Here is a 24,386-nt window from a genome sequence, read left to right on the forward strand (position 1 = left end):
GGAGCAATTGAAGACGATTAAAGATGAATTTAGGCAAAATGGCTTAAATTAAAAATACAGTAACTTATAAAATGATTCAATGGTTTATCACTTTTGAACAATAGGTGGCGCAGTTATGAAATTGATGCATTGTTATCAGAGTGAGACGACAATGACGCATACAAAGTTTGGTGTCAATGTGAAGGGATTGCAGAGATAAAGCCTGAATAGTCAATTTGGCAGCATGCCTCAACTTTGATGCTGTGGTATACAAAAACGGTTTTGTCTATAATCACGCAATCCATAACTTTTAGTAGACACGGTCTGGAGATGATTTGATTCGATTTTGGTGAAAATTGGACCAACGGTCTAGGAGAAGTTTGAAAAAGGTTTTTCAAAGAAATAAAGATGGCGGACTGGAAGTTTGACTGATTATGGCAAACCTGGTATATATGTTTTCAGCATAACCCAAGGAATCTATTAAGATCAGTTTCATTGCAATAGGCAAATGTATTCAAAAGTTATTTGCATTTTTGCAAATTAATTATAACTTTTGACCAACAGGTGGCGCTGACTCAAAATCTTTTGAGTACCTTCAAGGCATGCTGCTTATGATGCACACCGAGTTTCGTAATGTTAGACCAAAGCATTTGTTTAGGATAGCATTTTATTTCACAAAACTGTATTGAAATCATTATTATAGTGCCACCAAGAGGCTCAGTCCCACATTTTTTTTTTATGTGTCCTCAGAGTGAGCCCATATATGTGTGAATTTTGGTGAAAATATCTCAATTTGCTTTAGAGTTATAGACATTTATATGAAAAAACACGTAAAAAATGACCGACACATGACTTGGTTTGAATTTTACTACCCCTTACTATCAATATTTTTGCATTCAGACATTAGCGTTTAACTATCGACCTATGTTGTCAATTTTCTGACTGTGGTTTAGTCTCGATCGGAACAGCGGTTTTGAAGATATCGCCAACTGTTTTTTTTTTTTTTTCGCATTAAATCGTTACGCTACATCAACTGTAAGACAAAACCCAGCCTGTTTGGTATCGTTGGACTCGGCAACGATTAAGGAACTCAAAAAGATGACTCGCGTGAAAATAAGTGTACCACACCCAAAATTATAAGCGTTTGAAAAAAAATTGTTTTGAAACTTCTCAGGCTCCTTCAGGGCATCGTACTGATGACCCATACTGAGATTCGTAATTATTCGTTCATGCGTTCAAAAAATACAGCATTTTAGCACATAATTCAAAATGGCCGATCAGGGAAAGATATCAGTCGACTCGGCATGACGCCCTGAATCTAACAAGACCAAGTTTATGATTTTTGGAAAAACCACTCAGAAGTTAGGCGAATTGTTAAGCGAATCATCTTGAATTCCATAACTTTTTGTCAGCACTGCCTGGAGATGATCCGGTGCAATTTTGGTGAAAATCGGAAAAAACGTCTAGGACGAGTTCGCCAAAGTACGTTTTTTTTGACAATTCAAAATGGCGGCATGAGGTCAGGAACAAGAGGAAAAAAGAATTTTGTTGAAAGGCATTATGGTTAAAGTTATTAGCATAATAAAAGTGAAACTTTGGACAGTTGGTGGCGCTAGACTCTCAAACTCGGTCCTGGAGGGCCACTGTCCTGCAGAGTTTAGCTCCAACCCTGATCAATGGTTTGATCAGGGTTGGGGCTAAACTCTGCAGGACAGTGGCCCTCCAGAGGGAATGAGATAGAGACACCAAAATTGGTGTATTTAATGTTGAGACTGTCCTCTATCAGAATGTCAAACCAAAACAACTTTCCCGCAAACCGGTCTATGGGCTGCCATAGATGCCCAGTCGGAAACGGAAGAATAAGAAGAATAAAAGAACCAGAACGATTACAATAGGTGCCCGCACTTTCGGTGCTTGGCCCCTAATAATTCTGTATTTTCAGCTTCAGAATCATGTAAAACCAAATTTAGCATTTTAATCAGCAGTACTTGAATCGTGTCATGACAGTATCGTATCGTCGTATTGACAATAGATTTGAAATAATTTAGTCTGATTATTTGTTACTGCACTCACCTCCATTTAAAATCAAGACAATATTAAGTCAATTTGATTACTGTAAACAGTAATCCACTGTTGGATCCTGCAGGCAAATCAGATCTTTTTAGACTTCTCACTGTTAATGAAAAGTGATCAAAAAGGATTTGTGTTTCCAGACGTAATCGATGTATCTGCATGGGTTGCTTTGGTATTATTGATAACGACATAAACTACCAACATTTCTGACAAGTCTTTCTTAACGGGTGCAAGAACAATTGAGGTGCTTCATATCTCACTCTCCAAATATGCACCGTCGAGTCAAGGTGCAGAACTTAAGACTGCATCTTATGAAGGCTGCCTATCTTATGAAACGACGATGAAGGCATCTCAATTTCCGTGCTGTAGTCACGTGCCGTGTTTCTATCACTCAGTTCTGACGTTATCGCTGTCGCGTTAATATTGACGCAAAATAACGTTTGAAACCCGATTCGAGCAGCCAGTGAGCCCAAACTGAAAAAAAGAAATTTGATATGCATCACATTTAAAACCACCTCCAAATGTGATAAACTTTTATCTGTGTTAACCCTCATAAACTTTTAAACATACTGTATTTCACTAATATAAGCTAATATTTTTTTTCTCAACATGTATAACATGCCATCATACAACAACTGCAGATTACTTGAATTTATGGTTTATCCTATTACCCACACTTGCAGTCTTTGCACTTCATTACTTGTCTACTTGCTTCATGTATTTGGCCCAAGTGGGTGTGAAAACCACAAGTGATTCCCTGATGTAACACATCATAGTGAAAAAAAATGTCAATTGCGTGTTTTTTGTGTATTTTTTACAAAGCTGTATTTAAATTTCATATTTTGATTTTGGTGGTTTGGTGGAAGATCATTTGTAACAAGATTATAAATTGTGGTGCTTCTAATTTAAGTGGTGAAAAACAGTCAAAAACATTTTACAAAATACACATCTCTGCAACATTTTAATGTCAAAGCATATGCAGTATCTAATTTATTTAACTTACACTGGAAAGTTTTCTTGACATCACAATTTTGGGTGAGTTCATGACGATGATAAATGATGGGATACACTTAGCCTCAAATACAGCTGCGATGTAATATTAAAGATAATGTGAATTTAGTGTGTGTTAAGGCCACTGAGTTTTGCCATTTTTCAGAATGGACATGTTCTGAACATGTTCTGTTGCATGCACACACTGTCAATTATCCAAGATTACAAGTGTAGCTATTGGAGCAAACCAATGCAATCGTTTCTACAAATTTATGTTTATTGCCTTATCTAAGGTGATTGCTTTGCTATAGTACATAGAAAAAAAAATGGCTGGGCAAGCACTGACTATTTGTCTAGACCAATGGTTCTCAAACCTGTCTTCCACTAGTGCACATTTTAGATTTCGCTTTCATCTAACATGCCTGATTTAACTTATCAGCTCATTAGTAGAGACTTCAAAACCCCAAATTGGTGTGTCCATAAAGGGAGACAGCCAAAATGTGCAGTGAAGGGGGGTCCCCAGGACAGGTTTGAGTAGTATTGGTCTAAACTGGAGGTTCATGTATCTGTGAAGGAGGATTGTGGTGACATTGATGAACTCAGGAGTTAGTCACAGTTGTATAAGGAGTTGTATCATTCGCCTTTAGATTAAAGATGATTTAGATAACATCCATCTGTCCCAGTTGAGGTGTCTGATTCTCCTGCTGCTGCTTCTGGACTTGTGTAGGAGCATAGAAGAGTTCCAGAGGCTTACAGACCTTCCAGAACTTCTCATTAACCAGCTCCAAAGTCAAAGAGCCATTTAGTGTCTGAAAGACAGAAACGATTAAGATAAGACAAGTCAAACTCCGCCATCAGTACTCTATTAAAGAGAAATCAGTGCAACTCACAGAGAACTGTCCTCGTGCTGTGCTGATGTAGATAGTAAACTGTTTTTCACTGACATCCTGCACACAACTATTACTACTGTTGCCAGCTCCTGGCTCTCCCTCCATATTTCTGTTCCCCTGCGTGGCACTCTGACTTTCCTCCAGAGCAATGCGGAGAGCCAGGTATTTGGAGAGGTGGTCTACAGTGGCATTGGCTGTGGTTTTGACATATCTGACAACAGAAAGGAGAATGTAGCACCTAAGATGTCAATTTACATAATTACATTTCCATCCATAAAGATTTAGGAGTAACTACTCAAAAAAATGAAAAGAAAACAATGTTCAATATGTGTTAATACACAGCACTGATTGGTTATGACATTCTGAGGTCAGTTATTCCCTAATAATTACCATCGTCAATAGCAACACTACATAATGACATTCATCTGGCTATTTGAGGCCTTTACTCTCATATCACAATTCGAAGTCAGCTGCTGCCATCTTCGCCTCAGTTATAAGCCATTTACTGTAAAATGAAACCAGAGGGCCTCAGCATTAATGGCAAGTGTAAGCCTATGGTAATATTGTTGAAGTGTTCAATCTTGTTGCTAGAAAGATAGTTTTGTACACTGTGATGGATTATAAGATAATAAACAGGTAAGATTTTAAAGTTCATATAGGTAGATAGATGATAGATAGACACACACACACACACACACACACAGATAGATAGATAGATAGATATTTCTTTAAATTCCCACTTGACATTAGTGCTGGCTTCTGTATACAGGCCACTATACAGACTGATTTTCTATCAGAGTTAGTACTGGCTGCAGATAAAGTCTTAATTGTAGATGATTTTAATATTCATGTACACAATGAAAAAGACATTGGGATTGGCATAGAGACATTCTAAACTCAATTGGAGTTATGCTGGGGACACACGTAACGACTAGCTTAAACATTCTAAGACTGAACAACACATTTAAAGACTGTTTCCATCGACTGGAACAGATTCATTGACTGTTCAGTGACAGTCAGAGATGAGCACAAAGCTAACAACTGAGTCAGTCCACTACACAACACAACACACTTAACGATTAGTGAGTCACAACAGGACATTCTGCCAAAATCAACAATGCAAGATCTTATACCGAAACCATGAATGTTAATAGACAGCCGTCGTTACTTATGCAGAAAAAAATTGTGCAGAAAAAAAAACACTGCGGACAACACTGGTTTTATTCAGTCTGTTTTTTTCTCTTTCAAGTTTTCTTTTTGCCATCATCACCCAAGTAGACACAATTCATTAAGCATTTCCTGATTAAACTTCTAGTGCCATTTTTTTAACCTATAATCAAACAATAATTGACTGTTATTCTTAAGTCAGGAATTAAAAAACGAATTGGTTTGTTCTGAGAAAAAAACGCTGGTCTATTTTTCCGTTCCGTTTCCAGAGTTACTAGTTAGAACAAAATTGAATACTTTTGTTGTTTTTTCAAAATGTTATTTGTATATTTTAATTTTCCTTTTATCAGTCTAAAGTAAATGTACAACACTCCAATAACTATTTAACGGAACTACCAACACTGGGAACTTTGAAAGCATGACTTTATTTGACAGAAGAGCTGCAGAGATATTTAAGGAACTGCATTTCCTTATCATATTTCCACAAATATATTACACATTATTAAAGTGTATGTGTATGTAACTATTTTATTTACAAATGTCAAGTTTGATTTTTTTTTCTTCATTAGACTATTTAAATTAACATTCACAAACCAGTGCAGTTATATAGCCTACATAAGGTACCAATTTATGTTTTTCACTTTTAGTTTAATTTTTTTTTCCATCTAAAGAACAAATTGAATAGCCTAAAACAATAACTTGCAATGTTAATATATGAAATAATACAAAAGAAACAAACAAAAAAAAAAAGATTACAAGAAAAATGTTTGCCAGGGACAGCATCTTTTTAGCATATTCTCCAATACCAGTTGCAAATACTACACGTTTATTAAAATCTTTGTGAGGACGACTAGCAACTGCTAGCCCTTAAATTCTAAGACTAGAATCTTTATACACTGCACACTACTTAAACACTAAGTGCAAAAGAAATAAACTCAGTCCATTTGAGCTTGATCAGTCACAACAACCAATTTACATTCATAATCGGTCTGACAGTCATTAAGTGTGTCCCCAAGCTTTAGGCAACACGTGTCAGGACCCACTCATTGTAGTAATAATACTGTACTTCAAATCTAATGTTGTCACATGGAATCAATGTTGATGGTGTTGAAATTCTGCAGCAGAGCGATGACATCTCAGTTCATTATCTAGTATACTCCATTCAGTAAAGGCTGAAAAAACAACTCCCTGTTACACATATAGTAAAAACTATCACTTCTGCCACTAAAGATTGCTTTATAAATAATATTCCTGTTCAGTTTAATCTCCTCCGCATACCAAATAGCTTAGAAGAACTCAATGTTCCAACAGAAACTATTGACTCTTTTCCAGCACTTTAGATAGTTGTTAGCCATGGTACAATGAGCACACTCAGGGCCTAGAGGTTTTCTGCATTTTGTGGAAAGACAGCATTATTGCATACAGAAACTTCTAGATCTGCTTATTTTTAAACCCTCTTAGAAGAACGCAAACAAAACCCTAGGTATTTATTTGATACAGTGACTAAATTAACGAGAAATAAAGCTTCAACCCCAGGCATTTCCAAACAGCACTGCAGTGATGACTTTATGAACTTCTTTGCTAGCAAGATTGATAATATTAGAGAGATAATTATAACCATGCAACTGTCTACTACAGTATCACAGCAGACAGTGCATTGTAGTGTCCCGGAAGAAAACCATTTATCCATTGCTATAGGTGAGGAAGAATTGTCTACACTTGTTAAATCATCAGCATGTATGTTAGACCCTATATCGACTAAGCTACTGAAAGAGATGATTCCAGAGGTTATAGGTCCTCTTCTTAAAATCATTAATTCCTATTTGTCATTACGACATGTATTCAAACTTTTAAGCTGACTATTAATAAACCGCTTATTTAAAAAATGCAAATTTATCCTACAGAATTAGTCACAGGCCGTTTTCGAATCTTCCTTTTTTTAAGTTAAAAATACTAGAAAAATCCTCACAACTGTTCCTTCCCTTTAGGAAGAAATGGTAGCTGCGAGGATTTCCATTCAGGATTTAGATCGTATCATTAGCCTGGATGCCAGCCCGAACTCCGCCCACAACATTTTTTGGACGGGAAGTTCGGTCTGGACTCGATCCATTGAGGAGTAATTATGATCGGTTCAGAAATCATCGGGCCAATCAAATTGCCAGGGCGGGCTTTATACGATGATGGACAGGTGATCTGAAGGGACGTAATCATCACGTTATCAAAGAGCGCTAACTGTTTTCCCTTAGAGATGACTGCAGCTGGAGAATTGAGATGTACAGATGTACGCTGTCGCGTCTGTTGTGAAATATATCGACAGCGCATTAATTTTAATAGACAAACAGAAAACTGCAATCAAGGCATTTGTCGATCGGAAAGATATTTTTCCCGTCCCACATGGTTCGGGAAAAGTGTAACTTATCAGCTGGCTCTGACGGTCGCTAAGAAGATGGGACGTAATGAAAAGCCTGTGGTCGTTGTGGTTTCTCCTTTGGTCGCATTCATGAAGGAGTAAGTAAAAGAAGCAACACTCGTTATTTAAAGGTTCTCTGAGCGATACTGGGTGTTGATGTTCGGAATATTTTCAAACAAATCGGAGGCTAGCTAGACCCTCCCTCCTCCGCATCTCATCTACTCCCCCTCCCTTCCGTGCTTACTGAAATAATTGTGAACGTAGTTCTAGCTAATTATATCCTTGTGTGGGTTTGCCGAACATAAGCGTCAATTTAGAAGAAAAAAAAAACAATTTAACGTTACCCACCTGTCCAGCAAAAACAGAGCAACCTGAATGTCGGACTGGAAGCCCTTCTGCTGCCGGAGTTCTCGCCATCGTTCAAAAGCTTTGCTACCGATGTAAATTCGGAACTTCGCACGTTCTTTATCCGACTCCTTCCTCTTTTTAATTTGTTCTTCAGAACGACGTCTCTTTGGTCGTGTGTCGGCCATTTTTCAAACTTCCCTCTTGCATCTCTCTCCTTCACACACACGCCCCCTTCATGTGCACGCGCACTAACCCCCCAGACCCACCCTCAAATACTTCTTGCCAGTGATTGGCTGGAACACTGTTTGTTAGGTTTCGTGGTCCGGGTGAGACATGATTGTTTTTGTTGCCGTTTGTGGAGCCTGTGGTGTCTATAGAGACCGCGTTTTTTTACAGTGTGTTTAGGGGACAGGCAGCTAGCCGATAGTGAGGAGACGTTTGATGTATGTGACAAAAAATGTGTCGGCCCCACATCGCTTAGAGAGCCTTTAAAGGATTAGTTCACTTTTAAAAAAACTTTTGCTGATAATTTACTCACCCCCATGTCATCCAAGATGTCCATGTCTTTCTTTCCTCAGTCGAAAAGAAATTTAGGTTTTTGATGAAAACATTCCAGGATTTCTCTCCATATAATGGACTTCAATGGGAACCGGATGGTTCAAGGTCCAAAAGACAGTTAATAACTGTTTCAGATGCAGCTTCAAAAGTCTTTAAACGATATCAGGCGATGAATAAGGGTCTTATCATGCGAAACGATCGGTTATTTCAAAGCTTATTCCAAAAATGTAACTTTTCTAAGGACAAATGCTAGCCTTTCTCCATTCTGTGAGGTGCGTTTGTAACGTCACGTAATACGTAATTACGTTCAAAAGGTCACGGGCGACATAGCCGGAAGTACAGAATCAAAATCGTCCGACATCGCTGTTTTACCTTTTAATTCCTTTTTTGTAAACGGCGTTTGAGTTAGTTTTCACGTTCAACCTATGCGTTCAACTTGTAAACACTCTGACTCTGTACTTCTGGCTACGTCGCCCGTGACCTTTTGAACGTAATTACGTACTACGTGACGTTGCAAACGCGCCTCACAGAATGGAGAAAGGCTAGCATTTGTCCTTAGAAAAGTTACATTTTTGGAATAAGCATTGAAATAACCGATCGTTTCGCATGATAAGACCCTTATTCATCGTCTGGTGTCGTTTAAAGACATTTGAAGCTGCATCTGAAACTGTTATTAACACTATCTTTTGGACCTGAACCATCCGGTTCCCATTGAAGTCCATTATATGGAGAAAAATCCTGGAATGTTTTCATCAAAAACCTAAATTTCTTTTCGACTGAGGAAAGAAAGACATGGACATCTTGGATGACATGGGGGTGAGTAAATTATCAGCAAAAGTTTTTTCAAAAGTGAACTAATCCTTTAACTTCTAAAATAAGTAAAGCTAGGCTACGTTCTGTATTTGACAACTTTATGCAAAGTAGCTGACTTACTGCGTTGCTCTGATTGGTTGTAGGTTTACCGACTATCCAATTGAGTGCAGAGTTGTTGTTTTTTTCCTGGTTCGGTTAAGACACGCCTCATAATCAAAGCCAGACGGAGGGGTTTCAGACTCATCTTCCGATAGCAAAATGAGTATGACGAAGTCAGGCTATCGTATCATAGTACTGAGACTGCTCTCATACAAAGGATTTGCTCTTATCATCCGATCGTGGTTGCATTTCTCTATTCGTGTTAATGGATCTTAGTGCTGCATTTGATAATATCGATCACAACATTCTTTCGACTAGACTCAAAATGTATGTTGTCATTAGTGGAATTGCATTGGCATGGTTCAAATCATACTTATCTGACCAATTCACAAAATTAAGGGAATGCATAACTGATATAAAAATTTGATGACTAGTAATTTTCTAGTACTTAATTCTGAAAAAAAAAACCAGACATACTAATTATTAAAAACCTAATACGTAATACCTGGGGCGTGCTCTTTGATACCAATCTTTCATTTAAAGCTCCATTTATAGCATCTGTAAAATCACATTCTTCCATCTTAAAAATATATCTAAATTATGCACTCAATGACAAATGTGGAAAACATAGCTCATACATTCATAACCTCAAGGCTAGATTGTTGTCATGCTCTACTGGTTGGTTGCCCTGCACGCTTAAACACGCTTATCATTCAAAATGCAGAACTAGCAATGTCTGGATCTTAAACATGCCCAGGCAGTGCTTAATGGCCTGTCTGACTGTCGTCACTGTGGTAGCCTGTGGTAGCAGGTGAGGCTAGAGCACAAAACTTTCAGAGGAAAGAAGGCTTCGTGTCTAACGTCTGCCTCTCCATTTCTCCGGTTGCCAACGCACCGCACAAGATGGATGCTTGGCGATTATGAGCCCGAGCACATAGATAGCAAGCAGATGGAATATTCTCTCTCTTGAACCCAGTCATTTTCCTTTGTGATGATTTTCGGCCTACTCTAGAAGCTTGCGATGCGATTTATTTCGGTTGTGGCCCGTTCGACAAAGACCTTTTGTCTACGGTGGTCTCCGATTCTGAGGAGCTTATAGGCGATCTGTGGGCTCTCTCCCTCCGAGCGGACAGGAAAAGCACAGTTTTCCATCCTATAACAAGCTGTTAGACGTAGTTACTCGTGCTGTAAACAAGCTGGGGCTGGATTGGGAGAGCGAGCCAGCTAAACTCAGGCCCAACCGAAACTGGACGACCGCTATTTGACTAGCCGCGCCCCAGTCCAGAACGTAGGCCTCTCACTTTATTCCAAGACCTCCAGCTTTTTCAGTGCGAATCATGAATCCCATGGAACTGGCGGAAATGGCGGATCACGGCTATGCGGCAATGCCGATCGTCGAAGAGACTTTCGCGGCTCAACACGCATCTTCTTCGGCTCTGACTTGGAAATTACTGCCCACGCTGCCATCCAAACGCTGTAGAGTTACTTTCGCTTTGGTTAGGAAATCCTACATGGCCGCTGGGCAGGCAGCAGCTTCACTTCAATTGATGGTTTTACTTCAGGTTTATCAAGCAGAGCTGCTTAAAGAGTTGGACGAGGGAGAAGGCCCGACTCCAGAGGCTGTTAAAGAGCTAAGACGGGCCACATACTTAGCGCTTAAAGCTACCAAACACACTGCCCGAGCGGTAGGCCGATCCATGGCAGGTGTGGTGTCTGTAGAGTGCTTGCTCTTACTGACATCAAAGAAAGAGACAAGACCTCCCTGTTGGATGCCCCCATGTACAAAGGATGGTCTATTTGGCGAGTCTGTGACCGCTGTGGTGGAGAAATTTCGAGGAGCAAAACAGCAATCTGCTGTTTTCCACCAGATTATTCCACGTAGGCCTAGGGAGAGCGAGCAACAACCACCTACAGTCCCTTCACACTCGTCTTCCCTAGGCCCTAGGACGCATCCAGTGTTTCGTTCATGACGCAGAAGGATAGACCTGGGTACGACAGTGCTACAACCTAACAACGTTTCGCCGCAAATTGTGTCTCAGTCGGTTTTAGACAGAGCTCCCTCGATGAGCAGCACTCCAGAAACTTTGTGCACTCATGCCTTCAGAGCTCCAGGAAAAGCCCAAGTGTCACAGAAGCGTGTCCTCCTTTGGGCGCAGACCAAGTTTCTGGCAGTCAGGGCGGTTCACATGCCAGGCCATCTGAACCTGGGAGCAGACCTGCTTTCAAGGCAGGGCTTGGAACCGGCGGAATGGAGGTTGCACCTTCAAGTGGTGAGCCTCATATGGCAACTCTTTGGCCGAGCAGAAGTAGATTTGTTTGCGTCGAACATGACTATGCACTGCCAACTCTGGTTCTAGAGTGGCCCAGGGCCAGGCTTTATGCCTTACCACCATTTCTATTACTCTTAGCGGTCCTCCCCAGAGTAAAAAAAGTCAAAGTGAGACATTAGTTGCTGGTGGCCCTGTTTTGGCCCACTCCGATATGGTTTTCAGACCTGGTCAGTCTGTTAGTCAGCCCTCCGTGGGAGATTCCCCTCAAATCAGACCTGTTGACTTGTTTGGCATCCCAGTCCGGATATATAGAAGCTGTGGGTTTGGCCCCTGAGTGGGGGTGCGCTTATATGCTAGATTCTCAACTGAGATTACAGATACTATCCTTAATTCCAGGGCAACCTCTACGAGGCATCTGTATGCTTATACACAGCGTGCAGAATTATTAGGCACGCTGTTTTTCTGATCGAGGCACATTTTACCAATTCCAAACCACCTTAATCTTAATAACTACTATTCATTTTGTATTTAATCATTTAAGTGATATACAATTGTTCATTCAGGTGTGCATAATTGTTATGCACATTTTCTTTTACAGAAAAAATAATCCAAAAAAGAGATCAGAACTCAGACTAAAAGTAAAAAATTATTAAATGCAATCTCCATTCCCTTTCACTTTCTTGCTAGAAAACATGCCTAATAATTCTTCACACCTGAATATAAGGTGTTTTTCATTTACAGCCTTCATGAACAATTATATATCACTTATAAATTATTAAATACAAAATTAATAGTAGTTAACCTATTCAGATAAATGTGGTTTGGAATTGGCAAAATGTACCTGAAAAAAAATGATCAGAAAATCAATGTGTCTAATAATTCTGCATGCAGTGTAAATGGAGGCTGTTTGCCTCTTGGTATAAATCATTCCCATAGCGATATTTGCAGTGTTGAGAGACCTATGAAAGGGAACGTCTCGGTTACATATGTAACATTTGTTCCCTGAGTAGGGAACGAGATAATGCGATGCCGGCCTTCCCGTACTTGAAAAGTGCTTCCTTCGTCTTGGTATCTGATGAAATAGCACGCTAACACTAATATGAAGCACACATCCCATAACACCTGATGTACTTGTTACATCATAAGAAGAATGGCATCTACACTAATATTAGTCTCTCATCCCGAGGTTTACCGTACTCAGCCAGTTCCGGGCCATATGCAGATCAGGTGAAGGACCTGTGCCTTGACACGACCACAACACAGCCCTGAAGTGTCAGTAGTGATCGTGTTAACTAGGCGATCCCCTGCGAAAGCCTTATCGACACAACAAAAAAAAATTTCCTCTGTACAGGTGAAAAGATTATAGTCTAGATGGCATGTACCCAAAAAGTGAAAGTGAGGAGCATTTATGGGTACAAGTCGGGAACCGGCCTACCTTACATATTTCAAGGATGCTGAGTCCAAAAAAAGTCGTACCCAAGAGAAATTTTGAGTTTTTTACCTTCTAATTTGCATATCAAAATGGCCGCCAAAATGCCTATCTTGCTATAGTTGCCTATAGTTGTTGGACCATTTTCCCCTTGTTTTTTTGTAAGTAGGCAATCAAGATGAGAAAATTAAGTTTTTAGATCGATAGTCAAGGGTAAGAGCAAAGATATATTGGAGGCTCACTGCCTTTTTTATTTATATATATTTGCAAAATACCAACTTTTAAGGCGAGACACTAGGTGAATAGGGTAAAATTTCTAAATAATAGATATCACCATGAAACTTCCTCAGTTGGTTACTTACACAAGTATATTAAAAATGTATTATAAGTTTTTGAAATTTATATGTTTAATTATGCAAATTAGGCATTATCTCATTAAATATGAACAGATAGATCTGAACATATGATAAAATCAGGTGCAAAATTATTTTTTCATTTTGTTTACACACAAGATGAACAAAAAAAGTTCAGAGGTATTTGAGGATGTATGCTTTCATTACCTAGGAAATCAAAATATACTGTCCATATCCTAAAAAAAATCGATTTTCGCCATATTTTTTTAATTAAATTTCACATAAATCAGGCCAGCAATGAAAATATCACTCTGAAATTATCTTCAGAATACTGCTGGAAACTGCTGTATAACTGGAAAGTTTGGTGTACATAGATGCTACATAGGCTGGGATATTTGTACTGGAGAATGACAAAAAACTCTTTTTGCAACATGACATCATGACTTTTGCGTTTCATATACGGCACTTTCGAGTCAGGTGGCGTGTTATCTCAACGCATTTTGAGCTATCCGCGTGTATGCGTATATGTCTACGCCATTAACGTCCGCGTCATTCCGCGTGTCTGTACATGCAGTCAAATGTCCAGTCATAAATGCCACAGTTCAGTTTAGGGATGGGGTTCAGATAAGTCATATCTTTTTTTTACGTAGGATGGTAAGGGAACAGTCATAAATGCCATTAACCCCAGTGACGGTTAGGTTTAGGGACGGGGTTGAGGCAAGTCATATATTTATATATTTGGCTGTGATTTCACTTTTTTGATTTTAAATAGTGTGTAATGTTGCTGTTGGTGCATGAACAGTATCTGTAAAGTTGCAGCGCTGAAAGTTAAGTGTAAGCAGAGATATCGTCTTTTAAAAACCAGGAAGTATAATTGCCTAGAAAAACGACTCGATTGGGACTACAGCTGGGTTTTAGACGTCACTAACCCATACATTTGCATCAACCCTCCCTCCGGAATATGCAGAAAAGGGCATGCGCATATTTAAGCGGCTCATCGAGTGTGTGGTCTTCTGTGTTCGAGGTTCCCACGCACGGACGCTGTTCTTTGTCAACAATGGATACACTTTATGTTTGTCAGCTGTCAGGTCTTCTGTGTTTGAGCTTCCCACGGATGCAGTACTTCGTCAACAATGGATACAATTTATGTTTGATTATGTACCTGAAAGTGACGATCGTAATCTAGCTCTCTGTGCTGCGCATTTTATGGAAGACAGCTTCCAGAATCTCCACGAATTCAACACCGGATTCAAAAAGAAACTGTTACTAAAACATGAAGCAGTTCCAACTTTAAAACCAGAGGCAGCAGTTGTTGGGCCACAACCTGTAAGTAGGCTAAGACTTAATCATTTTAAATGTATTTGCATATTTAATTCCAGACGTAGCCTTGTGTTTTATTTTATTTTTTTCAAATGCCAGCGCTGGCTTTATAGCCACATAAGCTACTAGTTATGCTATTTTGTGTCTACGACAAACGCGTACAAACATTATGGACCTAAATTTTGTATAAGTACTAATGTTTTAAACACATTTTTCATGTATATGTGCTTTATGACGTTATTCTCGATTTGATCAAGAACATAAACTAATGCCACGCTGTTTGAGTATAACATTAGTAGCCAGTCAGTTGCTATTGTTGCCAATCAGATGCTATTTTGTAAAACAAATGTGTATAAAGTTAAAAAAATGTAGCAAATTATCATTCAGAAACATTTAGTAATAGCAGTGTGTGGTGAGGTTCTGCTTGACTCTCTTTTTCGCCGCTTTCTCGGTCTGATTCTGCCTCAAACTGATACTACAGTATTGACCATAGTATCGTCACCTTTATTTACATGGTTGGATCTTTGGCATCGCCCGTAAAGGTAATGGGCGTTAACCTTCCGGACAATGTGAGCGACAGTTTAGCCAATCACAACACACCAAACTAACCAATCTGAGCCCACTGCGTGTTTCTGAGGAAGTGTTTTCATAGAATCAGGAAGTCAACTGCTCGTTCATGGGACAGAGGAGAGCACGGCTTACAATAAAGGTGAAATTTATGAAAAATAAGACTTTTAAAAAAAGAAAAACCACGAATACATGGTATATTGCACCCCATAAACACAATCATGCAAAGAAAAAAAATCAGTCAACACCCCCTTTAAAGATTTAAGTCTTTAAATGCCTTTTTCTGGGAATGTATTGCTTTTCTATTGAAAAAAAAACTTGGTGGAAGTGTTTGAGTACCCGAACGACCCTAGGAGCTATGTTGTCCGGGGCTATATGCCCCTGGTAGGGTCTCCCAAGGCAAACAGGTCCTATGCGATAGGTCAGACTTAGAGCGGTTCAAAAAACCATACGAGTGAAGAAGAAACAAGGACCGTGACGTCGCCAGGTATGGAGCTGCTCGGAGCTGTGGCCGGCAGGTCTCCGGTGCCTGTTGAGGCAGCAATCCCCGAACCCGGTGGTGGACACCGGAAGTAAAGGATGCTGTCAAGCTGAAGAAGGAGCCCTATTGGGCCTGGTTGGCTTGTGGGACTCCTGAGGCAGCTGAAAGGTACCGGCAGGTCAAGCGGACTGCAGCCTGGGTGGTTGTGGAGGCAAAAAGTCGGGCCTGGGAAGTGGTTGGTGAGGCCATGGACAAGGACTATCGGCTGGCCTCTAACTGTACGTTCACACCGCCACCGGCGAGAGCGTCAAAGTGGCCGGAAGTCATTCATTTTCATTGAGAGCCGGCGGCGAGCTCCGGCGAGAGCGGCGCGTTTCGGAAAGCGAGAGAGGCGAGCAGAGTTGAAATCAGTTCAACTTTATGGTAATAAGCAATGACGCGGTTCGGCGGCAACCGGCGGCAACCAATCGGAATGTAGAAGTGCTCCGTTTGAGAGAATCCCAGAGAACGCAGTCCTGTAAACTTTGGTTCCGGCCACATTAGTTCCCAAGCAAAATAGAGGAGGTTGATAATTTGAATTTGATAAGAGGGCGCGCAACACTATTTATAGGCAAGATTTTCGTGCTTTTTTAGCGAGAATGCAAATTATAATAGCACTTAACCATGAACACACAAGCCACACCACACACGTATGGCTTTTAATTTGTTTATTTCGTTAGCAAACATGTCACTATAATTTTAAAGTTATTTCCATCGATCAATTTTCTGCAAAAATAACGATTGACATGCTTGTTTGCTTTGTGGCCCCTTTAAATACCGTTTTTCCCCCCCACGCATTCGATCTACGTCAGAGAATCAGAGCATCCACGAATCTTTCCACGGCGTCGTTAACAGAGCGGCAAGAGCGAATTTTGCCGCTCTCGCCGGCGGCGGTGTGAACGTACGGTAAGAGATTCTAGCAAACAGTCCGGCGCCTCAAAGAGGAAAGCAGTACCCTACCAATGCTGTTTACAGTGGAGGTGGGCGGCTGTTGACCTCAACTGGGAATGTCGTCGGATGGTGGAAGAAATATTTTGAGGATCTCCTCAATCCCGCCATCACGTCTTCCATCAAGGAAGCAGAGGCTGAGGGCTCACCCATCACCCTAGTCAAGAAACTCTGGATGAGATCCGCCCTGAGTACCACAAGTCTCTAGAGGTTGTGTGGCTGTCTTGACCGACACGCCTCTGCAGCATCCCGTGGTGGTCGGGGACAGTGCCTCTGGGATGGCAGACCATCCCGGTCTGCCATCCCAGAGGCACTGTCCGCGACCACCACGGTGGTCCCTCTTTTTAAGAAGGGGGACCGGAGGGTGTGTTCTAACTACAGGGGGATCACACTTCTCAGCCTCCCTGGGAAAATCTATACCAGGGTACTGAAGAGGAGAATACGGCCAATAATGGAACTTTAGATTCAGGAGGAATAGTGTGGTTTTCGTCCGGGCCGTGGAACACTGGACCAGCTCTACACCCTCTACAGGGTGCTGGCGGGTTCATGGAAGTTTGCCCAACCAATCCACATGTGCTTTGTGGATTTGGTGTCCCTCCCGGCAGTCTGTGGAGGGTGCTTCGGGAGTATGGGGTCTAACATTTTCAATGTTGGGTTCAACATTTTCTTTATAGCAGCTTGAACACATATTGAGTAAACTAGCCCAAAATCTCAAAACCGATGTTTCTGCCTGCCCGTGTCTCACCTTAAGGTGAAATTAAGCATTATTTGTGTCATTTTTTAAGGCCGTCATAGGAAAACTGATGTGCTTCTGATTCTGGTTTCCATTTCCCGCACGTAGCATGTAATAAACTCTGGCTGTTGTCTGCCACAATATATACCCATTGATGCTGTTTTTAACAAACTGCCAAATGATTCAGCACCAAACCTTGTAAACAAAATGAAAAAAAAAAAAATTTTGCACCTGGCTTTATCATATGTTAGATCGATCCACCGAAAATATATGCAAATTCTGCATATTTAATGAGATAATGCCTAATTTGCATAATTAAACATACAAATTTCAAAAACTTATAATACATTTTTTTAATATACTTGTGTAAGTAACCAACTGAGGAAGTTTCATGGTGATATCTATTATTTTAAAAATGTACCCTATTCACCTAGTGTCTCGCCTTAAAAGTTAGTAGTTTGCAAATACATAAAAAAGGCAGTGAGCCTCCAATATATCTTTGCTCTGACCCTTGACCATCAATCTAGAAACTTAATTTCCTCATCTTGATTGCCTACTTACAAAAAACTAGGGGAAAATGTTCCAATGACTGAGCAAGATAGGCAATTTGGCAGCCATTTTGATGGCTTTAAAAAAAACTCAAAATTTCGCTTGAGTACCACTTTTTTTGGACTCAGCACCCTTGAAGGTAAGCCGGTTCCCAACTTGTACCCATAAATGCTCCTCACTTCTTATAGAAGGCCATTTTTCTGAAATCCGTCTAGTCTATTATGAAAATGATTCCTGTTCACACGCATCCGCGGTAACGACTAATAACACTGTATTATGCGTGCCAGACAAGTAATTGGCAATGTAAAAAAAGCCTAACCTAATGTAAAAAAAGACTACGTTCCCACGCACATACGCATTCAAACTTGCATGCCTATAGACTAAACATGTAATAAGCATGTGCATGCCATCACAGTTTTCACAGATACACGTTTTTGAAGTTTGCACGGAGATGATAAAGGTATTGCTTTAAAAATTGAAAGCTTTCAAAATTGTTTTCAAAAATTGTTGGATGATGGATGAAAGCCCAAGCCTCGCCTACCGGTTACAGAGGGCAGTATCGGAAGAAATTATACAACTAGGCTAAGTAACTGATCGTAACTGACTAGGCTCGAAACTGATAAGACGCTGTTTTTCCATCAATATTCACCTTCCCAGATGACAAACAGTCTGGGCCATCTGGTACTAAACAATTTGTACATTCTGTGAGTGAGACCCCACCCCTTATGGGCGGTTTGAAAACATGCGTGTGCATTTCCATACAAAAAATACAGAAATCTTTAGTCTCAGGAGGACATGAGGGAGGGAATCATGGTCATTCAAAAATACTACCGGGTTTCTACTGATACAAAGCTTAAAGGGTTAGTTCACCCAAAAATGAAAATTCTGTCAGTATTATTTACTCACCCTCATGTTGTTCCAACCCCGTAAGACCGTTCATATTCAGAACACAAATTAAGATATTTTTGATGAAATCTGAGAGCTGTCTCACTCCTCCATACTACTCCATAGGCTTCTTGAGGAATTGAAACTTGCCAGCCTCGAAAAGTTTTAAAAACATCGTTAAAATACTCCAAGTGACTTCAGTGGCTCAATCTTAACTTTATCAAGCGACGAGAACACTTCTCTATGGACCTCTAGTAAGATAATGTAGTGTGATAGCGTAGAGCTACCTCACACGTAGGCTCACTATTGGCCGACACTGTTCATGTGTGTGATGCTTGTGACGTACAACAACAGATCATACTCTGTTAAACTAGTAACCTGAGACGAGGCAGAGAGAGAAGTATATGAATAGTTGAAATAAAGTCCTTATTGTTGTTTTTTGTGCACAAAAAGTGTTCTCGTCGTTTGATAAACTTAAGATTGAGCCACTGTAGTCACTTGGACTATTTTAACGATGCCTTTAATAATGTTTCGAGGCCAGCAAGCTTCAATTCCTCAAGAAGCCTATGGACTAGTATGCAGGAGTGATCCAGCTCTCAGATTTAATCAAAAATATCTTAATTTGTGTGCCGAAGATGAAAGAAGGTCTTACGGGGTTGGAACAACATGAGGGTGAGCTAATACTGACAGAATTTTCATTTTTGGGTGAACTAACCCTTTAATGCTAATCGGTAAAGTATCCCTTTAAGCTAGACAATGACTTTCTTCTAGAGCTGCTGTACAGCTAAAATTATTCCTATTATCACTGTAAAGTTGCTTTGAAACAATCTGTATTGTATAAATCATTATATAAATGAAGGTGATTTGACTATGAAAAGTTTTCCTTTGCAGAAACTTTGAGCTTAATGTGCAAATAAAATATAAAATCAAATATTTTAACTCAAATAAATATTTTACTAACTTGTATGGCAAGTAGCCGTGTAATAACTGTACTAATTAACAGCCAGTTGAATAAATAAATAAATAAATAAATTTATCTAAATAAATCCAGACAGGGTGATTAGTACCCCGACGCAAAGCTTAAAACATTTACTAACATGTCCCGGGAGAAAGATCTCTTCCTGGCCTTAAAGTGGAAGTCTAAGTAGGTGACGTAGGTTAAATATATAAATTATGGCAAATGTAATATTTCTACATTACTATGCTGTTACAACTTATGTAAAATAGTCCTCTCACTAAAAAATTGCCCATATACCCCCAGTCACTTATTTTCCTTATACCTTGTCTGGCTGTACTGTTGGTTGTTGACCAGCAGGGGATGTGGGCAAAATATAAGTTCAATTTCTGAGCTCAGCCCATGGCCTGGCAGTTGTCCAGGAGGTGTACGACTCCCTCCAAAAGCCTCAGGTCCAGAATCATCAGACATTTGCTGCTTTTTACTGCAACTCGGTCCAGCCTCAGGAGCGTAGCTTACAGGGGCAGAGGTATGGTGTGAAGGCACGGAGTCATGCGAGACATGTGAACGAGTGTCACCGTTGTCTTCACCACCGCTAAAGGTAGTGTTTTCACTCTCTGGATGCAGCTTACGGACACGCTGAGCTCTAAAAAAAAAAGGGAGGAAATGCACTGTTTAACCAACATCCAAACTTTGTTACTCATTTCAGGTATAAAAATAAAATATCTTAAAAGTACAGTCCTCCTATTTAACTAAGTCTCAGCGAGAAGGTGGAAAATAGTCATGAAAAACCTCAGCAAACATAAATGCATCTAAGGTCAAGTTAAATAAAATGATAAGAATACTTAAGGATAAACAGTCTATATACATACTATATATGGTATGTATGAAGAGTTCAGATGCAAAAGCCTCTAAGTGCCATTTGAAATTTTCTTCTAGAATGATCATTTTTATCAAGCTTCTATATTTAAGTTCAGTGATTTCACTTAAATGGCAATGGTAATTACCTATTAATTGTTATTTAAGTGAAATTACTGAACTTAAATATACAAGTTTGACAAAAATCATCATTAAAGAAGAAAATTTCAAATGGCATTTAGAGGCTTTTGCATCTGAACTCTTCGTATATAGTGTTAATGTGCCTACTATATATGTACCCATCTAATGTATATGAGAACATGTTTGTGAGAAGATTTGTTGAGAGACGTCTGTTCTTTGTATTTTGTAATTGTGTTGTCTTTGTAAAAACTGCAGAAGGGACAGTCCAAAACAAATTTCCCTTCAGGGACAATAAAGTATATGTTATCTTATTATCTTATATACTATAGATGGGGAGATACCAACCAAAAGTACCATTAGTAGTATACAAAACTTGTGCACTATATACCAAGTCTTTTTAGATGCCAGAAGCAATTAAGTTTGATTTTACCATTAACATTAAACCTATTGCAGCAGTGCACATTTTTCTTTCACTATATAGAAAGTTCTGCATTAAAATTGCTCAAAATTTTTATTCAGTGTTCAACATGAAGGTAAAGAAATAATGAGAGAATTGTCATTTTTGAGGCACTGTTTCTTTGTTGACATGCATATGCACTCCTAGCTGTGCTGTGACCTGTGTCTGGCCTGCATGCGCAGTCCCTGCTCGATGCTGCTGTTGAGTGCATCATTGTTGTGCAGTCGACTGAGCTGCTCCAGAACTTTGTCCTGATGGGCCTCATACTCATCACGGCTAGGGTACATCTTAGAGATCAGGGCATCAAAATTTGGGTCAGCACGTAGAGAACGCTTGGACACAAGCTTCTTCCTGCAGGTCGGGCATTCTTTATTTCTGCAGCGGAAAGTAATTAAAGAGCAGAACTGAGCAAGAAATATCTGATTAATTGAAAGCACCAAAAAATGGCAGATGATCGGATCATTCTTAAATGTAAAAGAAAAAGCGTTCGATCAGAAAATGTGGTCTTACCCTGATCGGAGTGCGGTGACGATGCACTCGGAGCAGAAACGATGCAGACACTCTTTGGTCGTCATGGTGTTTTTCAGCATGTCCAGACAGATGGGACACATAAGCTCACTGTGGAGGCTTCTGGGCGACACAGCAATCTCTGTGCTGTCCATGATAGCCTCCTGAAACAATCCATACATGGGTGGAACTTACTACATAAATATATTCAAATACTACATCTATAAACAATAAAAACTGAAAATAAAAAGTGTGCAATGCATCAAATTCTGATTCATACCTTTGTTTCAGAAATAGACAGAGGCAGCGTGTGAATGATAGGGAAATTGATTTATTTATCACCATTGTTTCGTTTGCTACTGCTATTATTTACACAGAAACTGACAGCACTTTTAACTTTATGGAAATGGAGACAGTAGTCAAGAGTCAGAAAAATGTAAAAGTAAATTTCACATCTCTAAACACATTTGAAGCATCCCTTGACAAATGATGCATCGAATAATATGGCTAAGATTGCAAATTGCAGGTAGAACTAGGAATGTCTAGTGACAGCACAACTAGCGACATGCAACGACTGTGAATAAGGCTTTGAACAACATTCATAAGGGTTAATCTCAAATGGTCCAATTAAGGTTGTCTGACCATTTTTAATTTCCCTTTTTTTCTTTGATTAGCATTGCATGCATAACGTTCTTTTGGAGCCTATGTAGCTCCAAAAAATGTTGGGTGGATCTTTCCTATAATAAAATTATAATTGTATAATAAAGTAATTATATGTGAGTACCTGCGGCGTTCGGTGTAGTTCATATAGACTCAGTTCCCATGTCTTACTCAGAGTCTGAACACTCACTGGATTCGCCATCATGACTTCACTGACAACTGAAAAAGAACACACTTTACACGCACAACCCATACAAACTGCATAGGCTTTTACTGCCAGTTAAAGAACATTGAATCGTCATTCAAATGATTATTTAAATTTAGAACATTCAATATGAAACTAAATGAAATGTAACCCGTTTGAAACAAAGCATGAACACATAAGACAAACTTCCTGGACTGATTCGATGAAACAATCTTTAATAAAAAAATTAATAATTTTCTCCGACAAAAGATATTGTGTTATTTTCTGATTTTCTGATATTTTAAAATGTATAACAAAAACAAAAGGACTACGATTATGTAGATTTACAGTTTGAACGATAAATGATAATACCACGTTTCTGAATGATACCAATATTGATATTTACACGATAACCCAATGTACAAAAACTATGGTACCATGTCTTAGAAACATGGTAATACTATATTACTTTTCGGTACTTTTACGTTAGTTTAGTCTACAGTAAGAGATGATGAAGATCTAACGAAAATTGGCACTAACCCTCAAGTGTCTGTGTGTAGTCAGTGTGTCATCTGCTACTGAACTTTTTCAGCAGAATCAGCACACGCGATAAAACCTCCTAAAATTATAACATCCTAATACCGGATGTTTTTATCTTCGGAGTCACCTATCACTTCCTGCCAGATTCCCTCTAGCGGTGAAGTATAGTACTGCACGCGCGTGTTTCTTTCTTTCTTCGTTTGTTCTTTTCTTCTTCTTTTTTTACTTTTACTTTACTTCTTACTTTTTATTTAAATTATTAAATGGATAAGTAACAACAATTGTCATCATCAATGTCATACTAACACAACAACTCCAGGGTCCTTCAGTCTTTCAGTCCAGAGCCAAGTCCTTAAACACGTGACTGTTCTCATAGCAAGTTGTTTAGAGAACTTATAGATTCAAAATACATTTTCATCTCTAGTTTAAATCGTATTAGAACATTTACATTTGTGAATGTGATATATGGATAATAGAAAAATCAGGTTTATTATATATATTGGCCTATATATTTATTCTTTTCACATTCATAAAGAACAATTTTCTGTAAATTAAAAAGTAGGATTCACATAACATTTGATAAAATCACAAATGTCACACCAAAATGTCATTGTGTGAGAACAATTCCAATATGAATATAGCGTTTCAGGTTTCTCTAAACAGAAAGAACGTACCCAGCTCCCTGAGAGTAGGGAATGAGTAGGCTATTGCATTGCATAGCTATTTTATATGGAATGAAGTAATTTATATAAAAAATAAATATTTTCATTTTATGTAATCTGTATGAAAATAGAGTGGGGACAGACAAGATTCAAGAACAACAGTTTATTGATGTAAAAATACACTCTGTAAAATATACATCATGTGCATGACAATGGAATTAGAAACTCTCAGCTTTTATAAAATAAAAATAAAGTAACATGATATATTATAATTATGTATAAAATATACTTCATAGAGATATTTTAAGTCCACCATGAGTGTGACAAACGAGAAAAGCAGATTAAGGTGAGGAGTGTGTGTGACCAAGCTTGATGTGTCCTGTGTCCATGCAAATGTGCGAGTGTGCATGATGTGTGCTGACTTGCATGGCTCGCTGTGTGAGTGAGGATTAGTGTGTGTGTGTGTGTGTGTGTGTGTGTGTGTGTGTGTGTGTGTGTGTGTGTGTGTGTGTGTGTGTGTG

General features: G+C 39.2%; 1 protein-coding gene across 1 annotated transcript; it reads right to left on the bottom strand.

Annotated features, from left to right (window-relative positions):
- Window positions 1-2,984: 2,984 nt before the first annotated feature.
- LOC120487534 (E3 ubiquitin-protein ligase RING2-A) lies at window positions 2,985-23,346 on the bottom strand. The gene is made up of 7 exons (XM_039683735.2): window positions 23,204-23,346; window positions 22,604-22,698; window positions 21,823-21,983; window positions 21,472-21,687; window positions 20,182-20,502; window positions 3,933-4,143; window positions 2,985-3,851 (listed from the first exon to the last, which is right to left on the bottom strand). Exons 2-7 carry the CDS (start codon window positions 22,682-22,684, stop codon window positions 3,702-3,704), a joined length of 1,140 nt encoding a protein of 379 aa, XP_039539669.2. The 5' UTR covers window positions 22,685-22,698; window positions 23,204-23,346; the 3' UTR covers window positions 2,985-3,701.
- Window positions 23,347-24,386: the final 1,040 nt, after the last annotated feature.

This window comes from Pimephales promelas, chromosome 18 (assembly GCF_988280905.1).
Source record: "Pimephales promelas chromosome 18, fPimPro1.hap1.1, whole genome shotgun sequence".
Classification (NCBI taxonomy): Eukaryota; Metazoa; Chordata; class Actinopteri; order Cypriniformes; family Leuciscidae; genus Pimephales; species Pimephales promelas.